This window comes from Balaenoptera ricei, chromosome 9, assembly GCF_028023285.1.
Source record: "Balaenoptera ricei isolate mBalRic1 chromosome 9, mBalRic1.hap2, whole genome shotgun sequence".
NCBI lineage: Eukaryota > Metazoa > Chordata > Mammalia > Artiodactyla > Balaenopteridae > Balaenoptera > Balaenoptera ricei.
This window is the reverse complement of record NC_082647.1, coordinates 42,123,953-42,147,151: the sequence shown is the minus strand read 5'-3', so window position 1 is coordinate 42,147,151 and position 23,199 is coordinate 42,123,953. Positions and strand designations below refer to the sequence as shown.

The 23,199-nt window shown below is 37.2% G+C and overlaps 1 protein-coding gene across 5 annotated transcripts in view; it reads right to left on the bottom strand.

Moving 5' to 3' along the window:
* The window catches only part of MATCAP2 (microtubule associated tyrosine carboxypeptidase 2), an 89,526-nt gene that overhangs the window by 50,209 nt on the left and 16,118 nt on the right, over window positions 1–23,199 (bottom strand). For 3 of the 5 annotated variants that reach the window (XM_059932702.1, XM_059932698.1, XM_059932700.1), the window contains exon 2: window positions 14,613–15,313. In XM_059932702.1, the coding sequence (XP_059788685.1) occupies window positions 14,613–15,038 (426 nt within the window). In that variant the 5' untranslated portion in view covers window positions 15,039–15,313. The remainder of the gene's footprint in view (window positions 1–14,612; window positions 15,314–23,199) is intronic. The other 2 variants (XM_059932699.1, XM_059932701.1) reach the window with 2 other exon arrangements.

Sequence of the window (23,199 nt, the reverse complement as noted above, 5' to 3'; positions counted from 1 at the left end):
AGCTTTTAACGGCATGAAAAAATATAGACATGTAAACAAAAGTATGCTAACTTAACCATTAACATTAGGAATGGAACAAGGAAAACACACTAAAATGTATTTTCCTTTTTTTTTTCTTGAAGTACCATTGATTTACAATGTTGTGTTAGTTTCTGGTGTACAGCAGAGTGATTCAGTTACACATACATATCTATTTTTTTTTCAGATTCTTTTCCCTTATAGGTTATTACAAAATATTGAGTATAGTTCCCTGTGCTATACAGTGGGTCCTTGTTAGTTATCTATTTTATACACAGCAGGGAAAACGCACTAAAATGTTAAAAGTCGTGACCTAGAGGTGGTGGAATTATAATAATTATTCTCTTCTCCATACTTTTCTAAGTTTCTGCACTAAACACATATTTCTTTTATAACTGGAAAATATAAAACTGTTTAAGTACCCTCTACTTTGGAATCTCCAGGCCTTTCTTTTCACTATCGAGTTACCTTCTCCCACTTGTCAGTTAGTCATTGATATCCCTTCTCCAGAGTATTTGTATTTAAAAAGGAAACACATGAAAATATTTAAAAATTCAAAAAATATCTTCTGTGGTAGATTTTTAGGCAGAGCAGATCGCTGGTAGACAGAACTGGTATGGCTCACATTCTTGAGGTCTACTTGAGCAAGCAGCTACTTCCCTCATCCATGTGGAAATCTAGCCCCAATTTATCCATCAACATCAAATATATTCTCTGCTTCCTTCCATTTCTAAGAATAACAAATATAAACAGTAAGCGATGCAACATAACAGTTTCACTAATCAGTTTTAAAACTCCTGGAACCAGAACATCTTAATATATACCTATCCTACTGTCCAGGTCTTGGATCCCTAGTCTGCATGAATCTGACTTTGCACTTTTCCATTTTCCTACTTAGCCAACTCCTCCATCACTATGTTAGAAAATCGTATAATATAATCTACTTTTGAGTTCCATAAGAACAGTTATCAGGTGGGATAATGTTTCTTGCTGAAAATTGATTGAAACAGGCTATCAAACATACTTTTACCTTTTTAAAAACATTGGACCAAAAAGATTACATATTTTTGCTTAATTATGAATCAATATATTATCTCTGCTTACAAATCAGTCATTCCTAAATCCTTCCTCTTTATAAGAGAATAATATTTTAAAACTCTGTATATCTTACAGGCATCAAAACAAATTGATTTTCAGAGAACTCAAACCTGAAGCACAGAGGAAATAAATGCAAAATGAGCAGCTGTTCAGTGTGAATGAAATGGTCTTATCTCTCTCCAGATCTGGATGTCATACATAATGCTACACAAAACAGAACATCAGCATTCTTCAGAATGTTACTGCCAGCTCATGACTTTGAAGCATTCTTATTTTCTTCTATTAAAACAAGAAGAGTAATCAAATTATTTTCAATAAATGGTGCTGGGACAACTGGATACAAATAAAAGAATAAAATTGGACCCCTACCACATATCATATACAAAAAATTAACTGAAAATGGATCAAAGACCTAAATGTAAGAGCTAAAGCTATAGAACTTGTAGAAGAAAGCGGAGGCATACATTTTCATGACCTTGGATTAGGCAGTGCTTTCCTAGATTTGTACACCAAAAGTACAAATAACAAAATAGATAAGTTGGATTTCATCCAAATTAAAAACTTTTATGCTTCAAAGGACACCATCAAGAAAGTGAAAAAAGACAACCCACAGAACAGGAGAAAATGTTTGCAAATTTCATATCTGAAAAGTGACATATCTAAAATATATAGAGAACTCCAACTCAATAATAAAAACACAAATAATCCAATTAAAATATGGGCAAAAGATCCAAATAGTTTTCCAAAGAAGATACACAAATGGCCAATAAGCACATGAAAAGATGCTCAACATCATTAGTCATCAGAGAAATGCAAGTCAAAACCACGAGATACCACTTCATACCCACTAGGATGGCTATAAAAACAAGTTGACAAAAAAAAAAAAAAAAAAAAAAGAGTTGGTAACAATGTGGAGAAACTGGAACTCATATATGGCTGGTGGGAATGTAAAATGATGCAGTCACTTTGGAAAAGAGTCTTCCTCAAAAGGTTAGACAGAGGGCTTCCCTGGTGGCGCAGTGGTTGAGAATATGCCTGCCAATGCAGGGGACACGGGTTTGAGCCCTGGTCTGGGAAGATCCCACATGCCGCGGAGCAACTAGGCCCGTGAGCCACAACTACTGAGCCTGCGCGTCTGGAGCCTGTGCTCCACAACAAGAGAGGCCGCAATAGTGAGAGGCCCACGCACTGCGATGAAGAGTGGCCCCCGCTTGCTGCAACTGGAGAAAGCCCTCGCACAGAAACGAAGACCCAACACAGCCATAAATAAATAAATAAATATTAGGGGAAAAAAAAGGTTAGACACAGAATTCCCATATGACCCACTACTATATGATCTATGATCTCCTACCATACGACCAACTACCACATGATCTACTACTAGGTATGTACCCAAGATACCTAAAAACATGTCCACACAAAAATCTGTACACAAATGTTCATAGCAGCATTGTTCATAATAGCCAAAAAGTGGAAACAACCCAAATGTCTATCAACTGGTGAATGGATAAATAAAATCTAAAATATACATACATGGAATATTATTCAACAATAAAAAGCACTGATACATGCTACTATAAGGATTAATCTTGAAAACATGCTAAGTAAAAGAAGCTAGTCACAATGCACCACATATCGTATGACTCCATTTATATGAAATGTCCAGAACAGAAAAATCCATAGAGAGAGAAAGTATCAATAGATTGATGGTTGTCTAGGGCTGGAACGGGATGGGGCTGGGGGTGAGTCACTTGTAATGAATTCAGGGTTTCCTTTTGGAGATGATGAAATTCCTCAAATTTGATAGCGGTAATGATTGCATAATCCTAAATATATTGACAATCACTTAACTGTACACTTTAGATGGGTGAACTACATGGCACGTGAATTATATCCTCATAAAGCCATCATTTAAAAAAGCAATAGTAATCAAACAGCACAGTGTAATATTTAAGCCACTAATTCAGAAAAGGAAAAATCTTGATATAAAACTTACAGCATTGTCTTGTATGATATAACAAACTTTCTGAAAAATCTCAACACTGTTTAGTAATCTACTTTTGGTTTACTTGCTGATTCTGTTTGCTGTTTAGCAATTTGGAAATCTGACCATCAATCACAAGCCACTTCACAGTCATGTGCTAAAAACCTATTTCCCTTTTCAAATGCAGTTTTCACTCAGTGAAAAACTATATACAATAGGGACACTAATACGATATGAGTCTGGGTGATACTGTGGAAAGACTAGAAGTCAAAAGATCTGGTTTTACGTTGGTGCCCTACCTTTTACTGTGTGATCTTAGGTATGCCATTTTACCTTTCTCAGGTTTAGTTTCTTCAGTGGCAAAGTGGAGATGAAAATCTTTGTGCTACTTACCTCACAGGGTTAGTGTGATGATGAAATCAGAGATAGAGACAGAGAGTAAAAGGGGCGGGGGGAGAGAGAGAGAAAAAGAGAAACTATGAATGTATTTTATAGTCTGTTTCCCGAATGACTGTATGTAGTATTTAAGGTAATTGATTTGACCTCTATTCAATCCCAACCCTCTCTTCATTCCTCTCATTTTTAGTAAATTCTAATATCTAGAACTCTGACCCTCTTCATCCCCCAAATACTGAATAACCCCTAGGAGATCACATAGTCCTTTTCTTTAAGCCAGTGTTTTCCAAACTGGTTTTTTTTTTTTTTTTTTTTTGGAAAAGTGGTTGACGAGATATTATTTTTAAAAGGGTCCCATGGCCAAATGTGTTTGGATTAAACAAAGTTAAACAAGACTCTTCTAAGCCTTTATTATGATACTACATGTGGTGAATATAACAGTTTGTGTTTTCTACCTTATATGGCCATCTTTTTCTCATGCAGTATTCCTCAGAACAGTTTGAAAATGCTTACTTCAGATAAGGATGAGGTACACACACATTCTGGTACTTTGAGATTCTCAGAATGAAATAAAAAATTCAAAATATTGAATGAATTTTTCAATGGTGGCTATTTCTTCTTGGTAGCAAACTAGGTATATAAAGATTTGGATTACTCAATCAGGTCTTCAGGCCTCCATTTAAGGTATTGTAGCCAGAAAATGATGGGACACTAGAGCAGTTGTTACACACTCAAATACCTTCAGCTGCAAGCAGCAACCTCTCTGTAAAGCTACTGAGTATATGACATCCGGGAGAGGAAACAGAAGAGCATCCTTATATACCAATGTTTTAAAAAACACTGAGCTGACCCCCCCAAAAAAAACACAGATGTGCAAGCTGAACTTGACCCTTGAGCCACAGATTTGGATCCACTGCTTGCAGACTACACTTCACTAAATTTCTAGCATACCATTCATAAGGATCATTCATTCACTCATCTCTATGGTTACCTTCTTTGTGCCAATCACTGCTTTTATTTATATATTTTAGAATCTAAGTCCCTGTCTGACCATTAGACAGAGATTACACTGAAATTAACATAATTTAATAATACTCTGTTGGATATATGAATAATGTGTTGTGAAAACATAGAGAAAGGTAAACTGAAGTGGGGGCATAGAGGAAATAGACGGCATTCCAGGTAAAAGGGGATAATATTGTCAAAAGCATACACAAAGCAAAGAAAGTGAAATACACAGTTCCTACACCTCCAGCCTAGGAACCAGGAGACTCATTTATCTAGCGCTAGGAACTCTGCTAGATTCTGGGAACAGTTGAAAGACATAAAATACACTTTTATAAAAGAGGTTAGTCTAATGGTAAAGGCAAAAAAAGAAACTTAAGGATGATAACAGTGTGATAAATGTCATGATAGATAATTTGCACAAGATGCTGTGGGAGTATAGAGTTGACTTTGGAAACCTAAGCATGACCCAGATCATGAAAGATGAAAGGCCTGTAGGCCATGATAAAGATTTTGGACTTTATCCTGAATTATGAGGAGCCCTAAAGTTTTCCGGGAAGGAAAGTGACACAATCAGATTTGTACCTTAGACACTGACAGCAATGTGGAGAGCAGGAGAAACGGAAGCAAAAACACTTTTGCCAGTAATTCAGTTTTCTATAAGACAGACTGCAAACTATGACCAGATTATAATAAAGAGAAAAATGTTTCAATAAATTATATTCTACATATGCAGAACCTAGGAAATAGATTCGAGAAATTGAGTCTGCCTTCAATGACGGAACAAATGAAAGAACACAGTGGGACAAAGAAAAGTGTCACTTGCAGCCGTCCCCCCATTCCCTTCTCCCTCTTCTGCACATTTGCGTCATCAGGGTTGGGGGTAGTTTGGATGTATACAATGATAAGTGGGAAAGTGATAGGGTAACTGCTACCAGGAGAAGATATTCATAAATAGCTTAGTACTGCAAACTCTTCTTTCACTACCTACAAGGAAGAAGCAGACATTCAAACTGTTTTGGAGGAAAAACCCTGTTAAGATAAGAACCTGAGAGTGCACGTTAGGCAAGTTTTCAAAGGCAAATCAATGAAGTGTTGTTTCAAAGAGTCATCAAGGTCATACCTTGTTCCAAGGACATACAATCTGATTGGGGTGTTTCCATCTCTGACTGTAAGAAAATCTTCCTTGCTATTAGGTTAAGAAATGACCTCACTTCTCCAGTCTAAGACACACAACTACTATGGATGTACTAAATTCAAAATAATTTTATAGCTTTAGTGTATCTAGGAAAACTTTGTGATCTGCTAAGCAAAAAACAGAGTCACCTAGGGAGAGGTATAGTTTAAAGAAGGCTTGCTTTTCCCTCCCCTTCACTGTTTGGACAACTTGAGGTCTACCAAGACAAAAATACCTTCAATACTAGTACAATTAAAACTTAGCCTTGGACTTCCCTGGTGGCACAGTGGTTAAGAATCTGCCTGCCAATGCAGGGGACACGGGTTCGAGCCCTGGTCCGGGAAGATCCCACATGCCGCGGAGCAACTAAGCCCGTGCACCACAACTATTGAGCCTGCGCTCTAGAGCTTGTGAGCCATAACTACTGAGCCCACATGCCACAACTACTGAAGCCCGCACGCCTAGAGCCCGTGCTCCGCAACAAGAGAAGCCCCCGCTCGCCGCAACTAGAGAAAACTCGTGCAGAGCAAGGAAGACCCAGCGCAGCCAAGAATGAATGAATGAATGAATAAATAAATAAAACTTAGCCTTAAAGAAATTTTATATCAAGACATACTGCTATCAGTGAAGGTATTTGATTTCCAATTGTGTTATTTCTATCAAAAAAGGAAAATGAACACTTGTCTTGCTTTAGAATACAACGTGATTTTATGTATTTATTATGCATGCATTTTAATATAACAATGAATTACCTATTCCATTTTCACTATAAACTCTAAAACCAAGACATTATTTCCTGAGGACCACATTTAAAAGTCCTTGTTATGCTATCATTGATTGGCCTCAATAAAACAGAGCTTATGTTTAATAGATCTGATCAATCAGAGGTGGCAAACTGGCAACCCAAGGGATGAATGTGGCCCACAAACAGGTTTTCATTGGTCTGAACAACCTTTGTTTGAATTAGCTGTCAACATTTACAAATTAGAAGACTTGGTATAAAATTCAGGTTACCTACCTTCTCTTAAAAATTCTGAGGGTATGATAACACTAGACCCAAACTGTAGCCCAAGTTAGATAACTGCTGTCTGGTTTTTAGTTTCCTACTGTGCCCAGCCAGCTCCCTGCAATCATTTATGATCCCTGCTCAAATCCTATAGGTATGTGACCCTTGAGATACCCTAGCTGTATAAAGTTTGCTAACTAGGAAGAAAATCAGAATTTCCTAACATAATAAAGTTGGTCCATCTTGGTACTTACTTTGAATATGTGAACTCTACAAATGGAAATGAAATGCTATGCCACAGAATGTTATGCGTTACGTTGTTTCAATGCAGGAAAAAAGTTGATGTCAGAGTTCTTTTCTCTAAATACCTCTGAGATTTTACAATAACTCTATCAAGTACCTTTGATAGCATGGACCATTCACTTCCATTCAGTAATAAAGAAATTTAGGATACTCTAATTACATAAGCAGAACAGTTTTTTTAGTTAAGTAGATGTAAGATATATTAATATCAAGTAATATCCTAATTCTTAAATAATATGGTTATGATGGAAATGGCCTTTTTGAGAGACATCAAATACCTTTAAAAAACGAACTTTTTCTTGCATCTTGCTTTCCAACTATACTGTTTCACTTGTGGACATATCTTTTTATAAGAAATCAAGTTTACGACACTCAAAGTTTTATTCAGACAATATGCTTGAATTTGGTAAAATTATGACTTTTATGTCTCCAAGCCGCTGGAACCCTTGCTTGCTCTGAGTCATACAGCGCTCCTGATGACTCCTCTCCTTCCCAGAAGGTGCCTTGTCTGTGCTTTCCCCTCAAGATGCTACTGGACTTTTGGTGACAAGAGTTAATTTTACAAACTAATAATGTTAATGTGTAATACCTTAGTACTAAGTTTCAGTTTCTCACATTGGGGAAGAATAGACAGGTTGCCAGAGAGTCCATAAGCAATTTACATTTTTCTATATTAGAATAAAGATACATTGTGAAGTTTAATGTGGCATTCACATGAATTTAAGGTAAAACATTTTTTTGCTCACACCCTGATTTCCTTGGTTATTCTTTACAGTTCTGCTGTTAGGTTACTGTCTTAGTAACCTTAGTTTGAAAAGTATACTCCTGAATTGTCAAGGTCAATATACATTGTAGAAAGAACTGCATTGAAATGTTTTTTTCCACTAGGTTTTGTAGTTAGAGAAACAAGTTTCACTTAATTTGGAAAGTTAATTTTAACAAACCAAAATGTTTGCCAATTACGTTGAGTTAATAAAGCACTGATATCTGAAGTAAAAGAATTTTCAGTTAACACAGCTGGCAGAAACTCTGAGCTTTTCTGTGATTAACATGTAATGTGGAAGGATAGCTAAATGTTTTTACAAAATACATGACAACTGGATACATAATATGACATGAAATGGAATCTTGATTTGATTAGCTATAGTATTTTGGGGCCTAGAACTTAGGAGAGATGTGTGTGGTCCTAGAAAGGGCTCTCAAGGATCATTTAGTCATTTAGTCTATTTCCCTCAATATATATATAGGGAAAATGAAGTAGACACTGTGCAATGTTTACATGAGTACATAGCATGGGGGCAAAAATAAAAATAGAAACAGACATTCTGCAACATAGTGTGCAAGGGGAACCTCAGAGATCGAGTCCATCTCTCTCCTATAGAGCAAGAGTCCTAAAAATCAATCATAAGTCAAAGAATATTTTTAAAAGAAGGCAATTCCTGAATTTCTTAATTACATTTACAAGTCTAACAAACCTCTTATGTAAGACAGTAATTCTTACAAACAGCTATAAGACCCATTTCTCTATTGGCTAAGAGGGTTATATTTCAAGATATTGTAAAGATTAACAAGAACATCTTTAAGGAGTGCTTTGATATGCTAAGATGGAAAGATGAAAAAGATATTTTACTGTATGTTTTTGACATCGATTTTTTTGCAAATATATCTGCATATTTCTTCTAGTAACTACAAGTCTAACATCTGTTCTTCTTCACACTACCATTCCTCAGTACTTAATCCCCCATCTTTCCTAACTGCATCTTTTCCTCCAGAGGTTACAATATAAGATGCCTGGAACCAAATAAAAGATTTCAAAAAGCTTTCTTCTTTATAAATCACTTCAGTGGATTATTTTCACTTAGATGGTGGACTTCAAACATCACTTCCTTCTATAATCTCCATTTCAGGCCACTGTTGTGGCTTTTGCTATTGCTGTGTTTCCTACTTACTATGGCTGGTATAGCATTGCCACACCAGGAAAGCTAAGATGACTGCCCTGATGAGAACTATTTGATAGGGAGGGAACAGGGAATAATCTTTCCATTTTAGCTAATCCATACAAATATTTCCTTCCATTAATATGGGTAATCAAAAACTGACTGCAGGGCTTCTCTGGTGGCGCAGTGGTTGAGAATCTGCCTGCCAATGCAGGGGACACGGGTTCGAGCCCTGGTCTGGGAAGATCCCACATGCCACGGAGCAACTAGGCCCGTGAGCCACAATTGCTGAGCCTGCGCGTCTGGAGCCTGTGCTCTGCAACAAGAGAGGCCACGATAATGAGAGGCCCGCGCACCGCGATGAAGAGTGGCTCCCACTTGCCACAACTAGAGAAAGCCCTCGCACAAGAAACGAAGACCCAACACAGCCATAAATAAATAAATAAATAAATAAACCCAAAAGTTAAAAAAAAAAAAAAAAAAGATATAGTTTAAAAAAAAAAAAAACTGACTGTATTTGCAAATAACTATTTTGAAAAATATAAAGTCTTAGGAATAGGAAAACAATGGATACACTACTTCACTGAAGAAATTTTTGAAAGCTCTTTTTAATTATTTTGTTTCAGTTGAAAATACCTAATCTTATTTTAACCCTCTCTCAACACTTGGTTGTGTATACTCCACATGAAACAGAAAGGAAATAGATGAAATGCAATGATGAGGACAGTGGTCAACAGAGAAAAGGTATATATTGTGGGAGCTGTAATGGAAGGGATGTTTCTGCTTTGTTCCCTGGCAGAGTCAAAGGGCCATGAAGAGAGAAATTAGCCACCTACAACGTTGTGGACAGCCTTTTTGGGGTACCCTTGTATTTGCTTCTTTCAAATACTTACTCAGTTTACAGACTAGGCACCCAGTTTTAACTTTGCTACTCTTCCTAAGGCACTAAATAACTATGTACTATGAGTTGAGATTGAAGCTGTAGCTGAAAGATGAGGATGGGTGCCTGAACAGGAAGAAGGTAAATATGCTTGTCTTAAAGCTTCCAAAAGACAGTAATTAATAATCACTATTTCATAGGTGGATCACAAAGAGCAAAAAAAAAATCTTCCAAGTCCCTATAATCAGCTTCTACCAAAGGCATCCTTGCCAGCTAAGTGAGGCTCTTTTGACCCGGTACCCTTTGAGTGCAGGGGGTGCACTAGGGTTAGAAAAGCCTGGTTGAAACCATTTTGTGAAACAGTGGTATGCTGGAGTTCGGCCATGCTGTCTTGTCAGAGCTGACTGAATTTTTATTAATTTGCATGACAGTGATGTTACATTGCTTGAAACTGGTCCTGGTGGAAGTATTTATATTTCTACCACGGAAACGGAGAGTTAGTTTGCCAACATACCTTTGTGTGGAAGACAACAGAGTGCTTGAGAAAGACTCCTGGTTCTGCAACTTAAGATCCAAGTCAAGAAAGTGATTGCACTTCTCTGGATACTACTAGTACTGTACCTCATAATAGGTGAAAAGTAGGCAGCATACAGAGTAACGAGCAAATATTAAGCACTCTATCAATGTTAGTTATAATTTTTCATATATAGATAGTTCATATGACTTTGTCCTTAAATTTCAAAGCAATTTTAATGGAATAACAAAGGCGCAAGGGTCCTGAAAAAAAGGCAGTGTGAACAATTTCATAATAAAACAAGTATGCTTTTTTTGTTCATTCTTTCCCAGCTACCCTCCACGCAACATTTCTAACTTAGCATACATTTAATTTACTTGAACTTCTAAGACAAATATCATACAACTAAAAAGTATTAGAGGAGTACTGTATTATAATGCCAAAGAAGAACCCCATGCTTATGGTAAACACCAACTCTATTGTATGAATGTAAGGCCCAGGCTCAATTTGTGAATGGCACCCTGTGGAATTGTGCAACACAATGGCCCTTTACAAAGCTGTAAGAAGCCAGACCTTGTAACTGATCAGGAATCTCAAACTGACAACTAATACAGCCCATGGAGATGTTTTATTTGGACAGTACAGTTTTTTCTTCTTTTTCTAAAATCTGAAGGTAAATGCCTTTAAAAAAATCAACTTAAGCCCACCACTCCTCATTTCTTATATCCAGGAAAGTCTGGAGGAAACAAGAAGCAGCTTCAAAAGGGTCTTCTCACAATGAAGTCACAGAATGCAATAAACTTCTCCAGCAACTGAGTTGTAAGAACATGTAAAGATTTGTCTACCAAGGAAACTTATTACACACTCAGTGCCCAAGGTTTTTATTATCGGCTGGTCACATAAGCACCCCTATGCCTAGCACATTCTAAAATTCCAGACTCCCTAAAGGAAAAGAAGTAACATAAAACATACTGTTTGCACAATTTAGGCACAGCAAGCTACTCTTATCATTTAGGGAAAGTTTTATTTCAGAGTAGGAAACTGTTTACCAGTCAAGTTCCCAGACGCCAGGCTCAGGTTAATCTTGCAAGTAGGCCTTTCTAAGGATGGCAGTCTCAGGCCTGTTCTGTTAACTCCTTCTGCACACCTTTACCTTTTCTTCCCTGACAGCCAGAGGGGTAGCCTCAGCCCAGGGTCTCTACCCAACACCGCAAAGTCTTCCTTCTCTCCCCATTTACCAATCACTAATGATCCCCACTGCTCCAGTTTTGTTAACAAATAAGAACATAATTCAAACTTTACCTTATCAAGCCAAACAAAAGTTGACTTATTTCCCATATGTTGTTATATATCACTCTACCAATCAGGGCTTCCAGTTAGCAGGATCCTAGCCATAATCTACAATGAGACACGATTCCAGCTAGAGGTGGAAAATCAGTCACTTAAACTACCCATTGGCTTTATCACATAAATATGTAATTTCCATTTGACTGTTGGAAATACTGCCAAGGACTCCCAACACTGCCCTGAAGACCCTTCTCATCTCTCACTTCCAATCTTGTTCAACAATGTGCTGGGTCTAAGGCCATATGGATTTTATATCTAGGTTTCCCAGGATGGTCAGCCAGAGAAGTAAGGCAGAAAGTGTACTGGCTGCCAGTTGACTGCTCAAATGTGCCACTAAGGATTTACTTCTGACCCACTAGTGAGCAGGCACCTGACGCTGGACAGCTTTCAGCATTCTCTCATCCCAGATCCCTTCTTCAGCACCCGGGAAGCACTGCACTCTTTCCTGCAAAGGTCCACAACCTCAGAAAACAGACATTTTCAGTTTCTGTCCCAAGGGTCTGGGAGCTGAGGCCCATCATGGCTGCCAGCAAGAGGCTAAGCAGGGTTCAGCAGGCTCCACCTGGAGTTATATTCAAGTCCTGCAGCCCATGCTAGATGCTCTGAACCACCTAAAGGGCCTAAGTGCCTCCTGAGGAACCTATTGCCAGGACCAGAAAAAAACTGAGTCCTGGAACTCCTTGACATTGACAGGGCAATCAATTAGGAATGACCAGAACCTGAGCACTACCTTAGTTCCACTATGGTAGACTAATCTCTGCATGGATTTAGCATTGTTCTGCCTATCTGTACACTAAAGAGGACCGCGGCCACTCTCCAACAACAATATAGATTGCCTGCCTTGGAAAGATCCAGATCGTGAAACTTGAGAGACTGTCAGCTAGGGGTTGGCAAGGCCTCAAGGGTGAAGGCCAGAGAAGAATGGGCTACTCAGCCATCCTGGCCCCTCTGCGCAGCACATTTCTGAATCCTGAAACCAGCCCTGAAGCTGCTGCTTTAGCTTCACAGCTGTGGAGGGGAAGGATGTATCATGTCAGAATTCATTCAGATGCTAAGTAGGAACTTAAGCATATTTTATGGGGGTCTTGTTCTGATAAATCTCCCTTTTTGATTAAAGTGGTTTGAAAAGTACATTTGGCATTTGCTGCAATCATTCTCCCAAATGGTGGCATTTGAAGTACCAGCCAGCTAGGACTGCTGGTGCTGTTTAGAAGCCTCAAACAACCCAAGCATAAGAAGCTGGAATTGGGTTAAAATAAAGAGTGTAGAGCCAGAAACCAAGCCCTGTCAGTTCTCAATCTTTGGAGCTGCTGATGCTTCCTAACTCCCATCCAAGAAAATTAAAGAGCATTCATTTTGACCTAATGGTGGGAAATCCCTTTCGCAACTGGTAGGGCTTGCAGTAGGACTCCAAATTAAAGAAATCTGGTAAAGAAATCTCAGCTGTCTCTTTCAGCATTAAGGGGGAAAAAAACCAAATAGCATTTTTATAATTACCATAAATTTTAAGTGAGTGAAAGCCCTATTCAATCAACTGCAATTTCCACACCAAAAAAAGAAAAAAATCATAAAATCACTGCCAAAATAATAATAGCTGACCTTTTTATTAGTGTTTAGCACAATTTCATCATATTTCAATAAAAAGGGAATGTAATACACACTACTATATATAAAATAGATAACTAATAAGGACCTACTATATAGCACAGGGAACTCTACTCAATACTCTGTAATGACCTATATGGGAAAAGAATCTAAAAAAGAGTGTATATATGTATATGTATAAACTGACTCACTTTGCTGTACACCTGAAATGAACACAACATTGTAAATCAACTACACTTCAATTAAAAAAAGGGGGGGGGGGTGTACCTTCAAAAAAACGCAGTAGAAAAGGTTTCTTCTAACAAAGGAAAATAAATAGCAAGATTAAAATTGTTTTAATCTTAGAATAAGCTTTACATAATGGCTTTAAAAGACTGGTCAGATTCCATGTAATTTATAACAAACAATAAAAAATTTGCTGGCTGCAAGTCCAAAGAACTTGCACTGCAGCAAAATGCTAAAATAGGGCATTTGCCACAGGCAAATGGAATCACGGAATCACGCAGCTTCACCTAGCCTACAGACAGATTTTCAATCACTGACAAAGCCAAGTTGAACCTAATGCATTATAAAAACCTGTACAAAATTAATTTAACCAAATGTAGTCTGCTTTTATGATCTCAACTCTGTGCCCTGAAGGTAAACATCAGCCAACTTCTCCTCAAATAAAGTGGATTTTGAAGTTTATTAAGATCTTAACACACAAAACTGTGTGCTAAGTATCTAAACTGAGCAATTTGGAAAGTGTTGCTTATATCATCCACATTGTGATTTGCTAACTTTGAAGATAATTTTTTAAATTCCATTATTTTTTCTTTAAATGAGTACTTAAATATTTGATGATTATTAACAATTTCAGTAAAGCATTAAAAAGTCCTCTGGCAAGTATCAAGCCTAGTCCCCAAAATGCCTTTAGGGGCCTAAGCAAGCTGAGAATGTAACATAACAGGGAGAACCGGAGATACTGCATGCTCCATCTAATGCATTCAAAATCAAAAAGAAAACAAACACTTGTCTGTGGGCTGACGAATGGGCCATAAGTTTGTAACTCCCAAATGAAAGCTTGGAACCAGAATCTGAAGCTTTTTCCTAATGTAGTTGCTTCCTGACATAACGTCTATATAATAGATTCTTTATAGATTTTGATTAGTGCAAAGTAGTTTACATATGAACTGTTGACACTCACCTGGAGATTTCTTGTCACATATTTACATGTCCTGGATGGGAGTTAACTATAAATAATTGGAATATTTTAAAACAACTTTTTTTGGCTTTCTATACGATGGCAAATAATTGTTTTCATTACATAAAATGAAATACCACTACTGAAGTAGCATTTTACCTGCTTAAGAAACCGGTCAGTTGCGTTGCTGTGCTTGGCTAACACACTTGGCAGAGAAGGATTAGCATATTCAAACTGAGGATTGTAGGTATAGTCAGACTTAAAGAATCTCACTTTTTCTTTCTCCAAGTTGGTGGGCTTTATAGCAGTCAGTATACAAAATTTCTTTCCAGAAAAGTCATCTCCTTTTTCAAAACTTCTAGACAGCTGAGGCCGCGGCTTTGGCTTTGGAAGAGTGGAGAAATGGCGTCGCTTGACCTTTCTTTCATTTTTGGGTTTAGGTGGCAGTACTGTGCTGTTTCCTGTAACAGAGATACCATGTGTAAACTTTACAGGACTTGACACTGAACTAGTGACAAAAACAGCAGGCTGCCTTTCTAGGCAGTACCAAGTATCACTGCTCATCACAGGCACTGGGGCTTTCATCTTGCGAAGATCTTTACTACGTGAAGAGCTAGGAGATTTGCTGGGTTTTCTACATCTTTTGGAGTAGCTGGAGGAAGACTGTTTTTGTGAATGATGTTTTTTCTCCTCTTTGCTCTGTAGTAGGACATTGTAACTACTGGTTCCAGTTGTGAAAATGTCCTTTAGTATTCCAGGAGATAAATGTGAAATGCTTCCTTTGCTGTCAATGATCAAGGACTCTTCTGCATTTAGAATAGACTTCTTAGCAAGTTCTTGCTCAGGCCAGTGAAGCTTTTCTGTGTTAATAAACAAAATCAAAACAAAAGAAATAACAAAAGATACCAGATGAAGCAAATTGCTTATTATATGAAAAGTATTCTGAAGGTTCTGTAAACTTTATAATTTTGCAACAATTTTTAGAAAAGACATTTTAAATATTAAAAGACTATATTACTAAACTTTGGTCAAGCTAGATACGGTCACTTCTGTAAGAATGTACTGCTAAATTATTTATAAAAATCCTCAGCTTCAAACCATTTAGACGACCAAAGTCTAATCTAGATGTGAGATAATATACATAAATAATCTGAACGCTCAACTCTACCAAGAATGTGGATTTCGTAGAAAGGATATAGTTTAATAGTATTACCAATATAAAGTAAAATCCAAGGCATTTTCAAAGCCAATACAATCTTGAAATCTGACACTATATATAAAGGTAGCCATCAGTAAAAGGACAACACTGTTTTACATATCTCAAAAAAATTTTTTTTAATTAAATAAATGATATGTGCACATTCAAGCATGTTTTAGTAATGTCACTCAATATTTATTAGTTACTTTTCTTAATTTTAGGCTATAGGTTAAGATTAAAGAAAATCAAGTTTTTTCTTGCCAAGACTTAAAAAAATAATTACTATGTAAGATATCAGTATATCAAATGCCAAATTAAGGAGAGGTCAGTTTTGCCTTTAGATCTCAAAAGTGCTTTAAAGAGGTAAGAATAACTTGAAATATTGTTGCTTGTGTCCTGTTTTAAAACTGTGTTGATTTGCATTCTTTCATTCCACAAATACAGGAATACTGCTAATAGGTACATGGATCTGAAAAACATCTGTATAAATACATTGTTTTTGCCTTCAACCAGCTTCTAATCTGGCTCTGAAGGTAAGGCAGTCCTTTGAAGATTTGAGTACTAATACGAGGTAGTATAAGCTTAAATGTGAAAAACAAAAGATACAGACAATAACCTAGGGTTCAGGGAAGGAAGAGAAACATTTGAGAGGATTTCAGGTAAACCCTTAAGAGCTTTCAGATTCAATTCTAAACTGACAAAGTGTTTGAGTTTGTCTTAAATCCTGTTATTTGAACTCCTATCTGACCATGTCTGCTTATAAACCTTTTCTAAATCCTTTCTGCAAATGTGATACATGATTCTCTCAACCACCTCTCTTTTCTAAGTCTCATGGATCCTTATGCCTCTAGCCCTCAACCTCTGGCTCCTACTATGCAGGCAATTTCAACGCTAGCTGACTTGGACAGCTGCCTTCCTTGCCAAGAAAGAGACAATTTATTTAATTCCATTTTTAAAAAAACTGTTTATCCACAAAGATCTGTCGCTCACTCATTCAAGATTAGACATTCAGGGATCCTTTCTATAATAAGTAGTAATAAATAATAATAATAATAATAGCAGCCACTATTTGTTGATACATTTATGTGAGTTTGGGATTTCACCAAAAACTGTGCATGTTATATCACTTAAGCTTCAGAAATGTTAAGTAATGTGCTCAAGGTTATATGACAAGAAAGTAGTGAACAGCAAACTGTGATTCGAATGCAGATGTGTCTGATTACAGAGTCCATACTCATTCTATTATATAAGGTCATTCATTCAATTATCAACAGACATTCAGTATTAAGTCTGCTACATGCACAGCACTACATCTTTTCTTCCTCTGTACAAACACAGCACCCTAGTAAGACACAGTAATCTGAATAACTGATGTATTCAGTACTAAGATAGGTACCAGGACCATGTGTTATTCATCTTTCTCTTTCCAACATCTAGCATGGTATCTGGTAGACATTCAATAAATGTACACTGAATAAATAAGTGAATGAATGAATGGCACGACCCTAAACATGCCATTCTCTGACCACTTTAGATACACAGGTATTTGTAGTTCTGGAACCATTCTATATTTCTATGAGGAGATGACTGTAGAAGTGGAAATATAACCTGGAAGACCTTGAACCAGTGGTTCTCAAATGAGAGCAACTGTGCCCTCCAGGGGACATTTGGTTGTCACAATTAGGGAGGGATGCTACTAGCATCTTGTGGGTAGAGGCCAGGGATGAGGTTAAACATCCTTCAATACACAGGACAGTCTCCTACAACAAAAATATTCGTCCTAAAATAATGCCACGGTAGGGAAACCCTGCACTAAAAGTTTTTAAAGCCCAGAAATCTTAGGGTTTAGGGTAAAGAAACAGTATAAGGTCAAAAGTAGATAATAAACAATCCAAATATGTAAGGTACTTAGAAGTCCTTCTAGTTAACATTTTCTAGGCCAACATATGAAATTTGAATTCTGCTGTCTAAAGGTAACATGAAAGTATAAACTTGCAGGGGCTAAATAAAATGTCTACTACATGGACAAGCTGAGAGATAGGAACTAGACTGCACAGGGTCATGTTGAAGGTTGATTGTACAAAGAAGCCATTCAATAATTTGAATAAACAGAACAAACAAAACTTTCATCAATGGCTGGTAAGTCCCAGATCCTCAGGGGTTTCATACTTAAGTGTTGCCAACTGATAGTCAAAATTGGGTAGGATGGGCAAACACAGGCTAAGGAACACAAGCTGCAGTCCAAATGCCCACGAACAATGTCGGTTTCCCTAACAAGACACCACAAGTTTAGGAGACAAGAGGTGATAATGAAAGGCAGACTGAAACGGACACTGAAAGGAACGGAGCAAGAGAACTGAGATAAGAATAAGGGTATCACAAACCTAGAAAAGTTGGGTAAGGACTAGGCATAGCCAGGAAGGTAAAAGGAGGTAATCAGGTTTTTCTCATTTGGTCTTCATAATAAAAAGGGGGAAGTTACCTCAAATTAAAATCAGTTAACAAAACTACTCTGAAGAATTCCTAATTTGGGTGGTTTATTACAGGTATATTGATTTTTTTTTAAATGTAAAGTGTAAAAAGTGCTTTCTTTGGTTCCTAAGACTCAGTAGCTCTGTTGATCAAAGAGCTGTGTTCATAGAGTTTTCTGTTGTTTTGTCATAAAGCATCTCAATTCTTAATTCTGTCCCATCTCAAACAACCTATACACTTCGGGATACTTAAACAAAAGTCCTAAACCAGCTGCCAAAACACTCAAGGAGGAATGGGGGGAGCGGGAGAGAAATTACAGTGTGTGCATGACAGAACCCCTTCCCCCCTCCCAGGAGTTGCAGCATTTCAGTTCACTTGCTAATTATCTACCTGAGAGGTTTAGCATCAGTCCTTTGTAAGCTCCATCTGCTGGTAAGTAGTCTGGGAGTACCAATGGTGTATCTACTTAGTAAATGTCAATCCTGCCAAATGCTGATATCCCATGAAGTTCATAAACGTGGGGCAGGTGGACCTTCACACAACTCTTACAGGATAGATATACATTAATTTCTCAGAGTCATGCTAATCTTATTTTAGTTGTATTAAGTATTAGAAAACCTAAAATACTGTTTTTGTCATTTTAAATACTACTACTGTTTAAGAAAAACCACCTTTAAAACAGGCTTAAGAACATAATAAAAGGACAAGAAGAAGAGTTCAATGAAGAACATCCTATTCTCCTAACTCCTTTTTTCCTGAAAAATCAAAACTTTAAGCATAAGCAGGCTTCTTTGGGGGCAAGTGTAACTCATTTTCTCTCATAAAAGTAATAAAATAAATAAAAATCATACTCTCATATTAAAAGTCACTATTTAATGTAACATTTTAGCCACCAGCAATCTGCTTCACTATAACCCTGGAGAAAAGGAAAATAATTTGTTGATCAAAGAAGTCATTCACCCCAAAATGATTACCCATATTGAGGGAAAAAAGGAAAATAATATTACATTAAAATTGATAGTATAGTCACAAGTGGATGACTATACTGAAATTACCAACACAATGAAAGCTGAATTTGTATCTAGAACAGGAGTAAAGAATACCAGGATTCCTGGCTTCCATTCCCAACTCTTTCAATAACCTCTCTGTAATAGTGGCTTCATCACTAAACCCATCAGCGCCTCCTGATCCTCATCTAAAGGAATGAAAGAAAGAGGGGAACACTGCTCACTAAACTCTTAGTGTTTCACAACTGAATAGGTGAGGTTTCACAGTAGTTACAAGGTCTCTGGCTGAAAGGAAGATCAGATCATCAGAAACAAAGCCTGCTGGAAAATACCATTCAACCAATTCTGACCCATAAAATGGCAATTTCATATGGTTCACTTATATTTATGAAACCTGAGAACCCGGGGTAATTTTATACCACAAAACGATAGGTTGCTTGATTACAAACAGAAGAAGAAGCAAAATAAAACCATTCCCAAACAAGATAAACACTTTAGTTTCACCAAGCTGTTCATCATTACTTAAACTCAAATGATCTAACATCTGTCAACAGCAGAAAGGATGAGTAAATTGTGGTATATTCATACAATAGAATACTATATTGCAATGAAAAAGAACAAACTGAGTTTGCAAGCAACAATATAGATCAATCTCACAGACAATACTGAGCAAACAAAGCCAGATCAAGAGAATACATACTGTATAATTCCACTTATATGTGGTTCAAAAACAGGCAAAACTTGGGACTTCCCTTGTGGTGCAGTGGTTAAGAATCTGCCTGCCAATGCAGGGAACACGGGTTCAATCCCTGGTCTGGGAAGATCCCACATACTGCAGAGCAATTATGCCTGTGTGCTACAACTACTGAGCCTGCGGGCCTAGAGCCCGTGCTCCTCAATAAGAGAAGCCACCGCAAGGAGAAGCCCGAGCACCACAACTAGAGAAAAGTCTTTGCACAGCAATAAAGACCCAACGCAGCCAAAAATAAATTAAAAAAAAAAAAAAAACCAGGCAAAACTAATTTATGGTATTAGAAGGCAGAATAGTGCTTATCTTTGAGGGAGGGGTTATAACCTGGGAGGAGGTACCAGGGTACTGGGGGCTAGAAAGCTATCTTGTTCTGCGCAGTGGTTACATATGTACAGATTCATCAGGCTGCCCATTTAAGACTCAAGCACTTTACTGAATGTAAGTTACACTATAATTTTTAAACTGGTATATTTAAAAAATCAGTATCTTTGAAAACATTTATTGCCCAATTTGTCTGCATTATAACAGGTAATCTTTTAGTTATAATACCTCCAAATTCAACATTATCCAATATAGTTTCTCAACTGTAAGTAAACAGAGAGATGAAAAGGCACTGCTAGTATCATTCAAGAACTGAGAAACTCAACTATACTTCAGGATTCTTAAAAATGTCACAGCCCCGGTTAGGGGCACTTCAGTGTTACTCTATCAGCGGCAAGGACTCTTATAACGTGATACTATTGTTTTTTGGTCAGAAACTGCTTGTGGTGGTGGTGATGGTGTGTTTTTGCAGTTAGAAGCATGAAGGGTATTCTATAATGCTGGGAAATGATGGTCTGTGGTAAAAGAAAATTCATTCAATACCATCTAAAACAACAGTGAACATGCGAGAAAAACTTCCCCAGGCTTTCCACTCAGGGTGAAGACAAAATCCTAATCATGGCACATGAGGTCACTCATGGTCAGGTCACTCTGCCTCTCTGGCCCCATCATGCACAATGTTCCCCCTTAATCAGTCCACTCTAGCCTCCCTTCATTTTGTCAATCCCTCACACTCACCACTCCCTCTCCAGACACAAAACATCTTCATATTCTGTTCCCTGTGTTTGAAGAGCCCTGCCCTCTCCTCTCTGTTACATTAATCCCTATTCATCCTTCAGTTCAAGTATCACTTGTTCAGGAAAACTTCCCTGGAAGGTTCTTTGACTCACTTGTCACGGTTGCAGTCTTACATTTGTTTATATGATGGCCTTCCTCATCACTGAAATTATAAGTCCCATTATGGCATACATCTGTGTTTGTTTCTGCTCACTCACTGCCCTGAGAGGTAGCCAAGGAAACAGAATATTTGAGAGGAGGGAAAGGATACAGGACTTGAATGCCTGAAGGTTGAGGCAAAAATCATACCAGGATGCATAAAAATGTGAAACAATTAGTGATGTTGAAGATAAATTTTAATGGCAGGTGCCTACTGCTATAGGACAGACAGGAGCTATGTGCCTAAGTGTATTCATCCCACATGGCCAAACACTGCTCTTAAGACTTTTGTCTCCAGTATTTTTAAACATTCACTTTTGTTACAAAGGAGCTTCATTACCAGATGATTAATCACTTCTTATATCACATACAAGATACAGGCAGTAGGAATTCATAAAATAACATAATCTTATAATGGCTTCTGATAGCATTTTGTTACTCACTTAATGAGCTAGATGTCTTCTTCTATTTTGAAAACAATTTTATAGTCAAGTAAAATATGATCTTTCCAGGCAAAAATTACAGACTTGCCTGTGATAAAAACTTAAAAGCACCTGGAGTAAACTATCAGCTAATGTACCACTGATGTTAAATGAGATCCTCATGTTGAATTTTGTGGCTTAAATCAACATAGAGTCATTTAAACAAGGGTTCTGACTTTCCTAGTGGTTGAGAAAATGGGCTTTGGAATGGAGCTTCTCTGATTTGAATCTTGGCTGTTTATTAGCAGCTGTGACCTTGAGCAAGTTACTTAACATCTTTGTGCTGCAGTTTCCCTATCTGTAAAATGGGATACTACTACTATATACCTCACAGTATCGGTAGGAGGATCAGAAAAGGTAATATATGTGAAGTGCTGAGAACAATGCTGGCCTGTACTAAGCAGCAGGTGTTAACTATCAGTATCATTATTATATTCAATACTATATTCAGCTCCTATAGAAATACTCCACGGAATAACGTAAATGGGAAGATATTCAGAATCATGAAATTTGGATTTCCAAGGTAAATTTAACATTAAGTAATAAATTCTACATTCTAGAATCAACATTTTAGTGGCTATAGTATAACAAACCGTCTTCTTTAAAAAGCTATGAGAAGGTAAACAAATCTCTTCTGATTTGATCCCATTTCAAACAGCATATATAACATACAAATCTTTCTTATTTTATTTTACTCCTCCAATCAGTTCACCAGGATGTTATATTTAGATTATATTAAATCATGACTCATAAGTCAAAAGTGAGTAAGATACTATATAGGAAGTGATTTCAGAAGCAAGTAACTGCTTCAGTCCTGAAATAAAACAATCAGTTTGCTCTATATTTATACCTATTTTAAAGCTGAAAAGAAATAAACACATTTCCATCAGTACCCTTACCACAAACAAGCATGCTCTTGATGCTAACCAGAAGAACATGGGCTTCTAAGATATCAATGAATGATGAGGGGATAGTGAGGGAAAAGGAGGGCATGCTTTCAGCTAAACTCTCTTCATAAAGTTTCTGGCCGTTGAAACTGGGCTTTCTGATATGTCAGCGAAATGTTAGGCATGGGGTTCTAGAACTATCCTTTTAACTAGTCAAGAAATTTATAAAAGAAATGGAGAAACTATTTTGAAAAACAACCAGTCAGTTGTTTTAAATGAGGCTTGAATTGTCTCAAATGACTATTTGAATTTTTATTGAACTACAGAAATACACTGCCAAATTATCTTATCTCAGGAAACGCAACATGCAGAGTTGGATTGATACGTCTATTGCCACTAAATTATGGGAAGAGAGTTGAGGCAGGAGGAGTGGGTCTACTATTTTAGAAAGTATCTCTCCTCAAACTTCCAACTCTGCATATTGAAAAACAGGAGATCAACTTTGCATGGCTAACTGGTCAGAATACCCACTTTCTAAAATTAATATTATTATAATTGTATTTTTCCTCTACCGTGATTGTTATGCTTTGGGGAAATCATCTTAACTGATGTTATTTCTAAATCGTTATCTAATAACCTTCACTAGTATATTTTTCTAACTAGTATATTTTTTCTCCAGGGCAGTGGTTCTC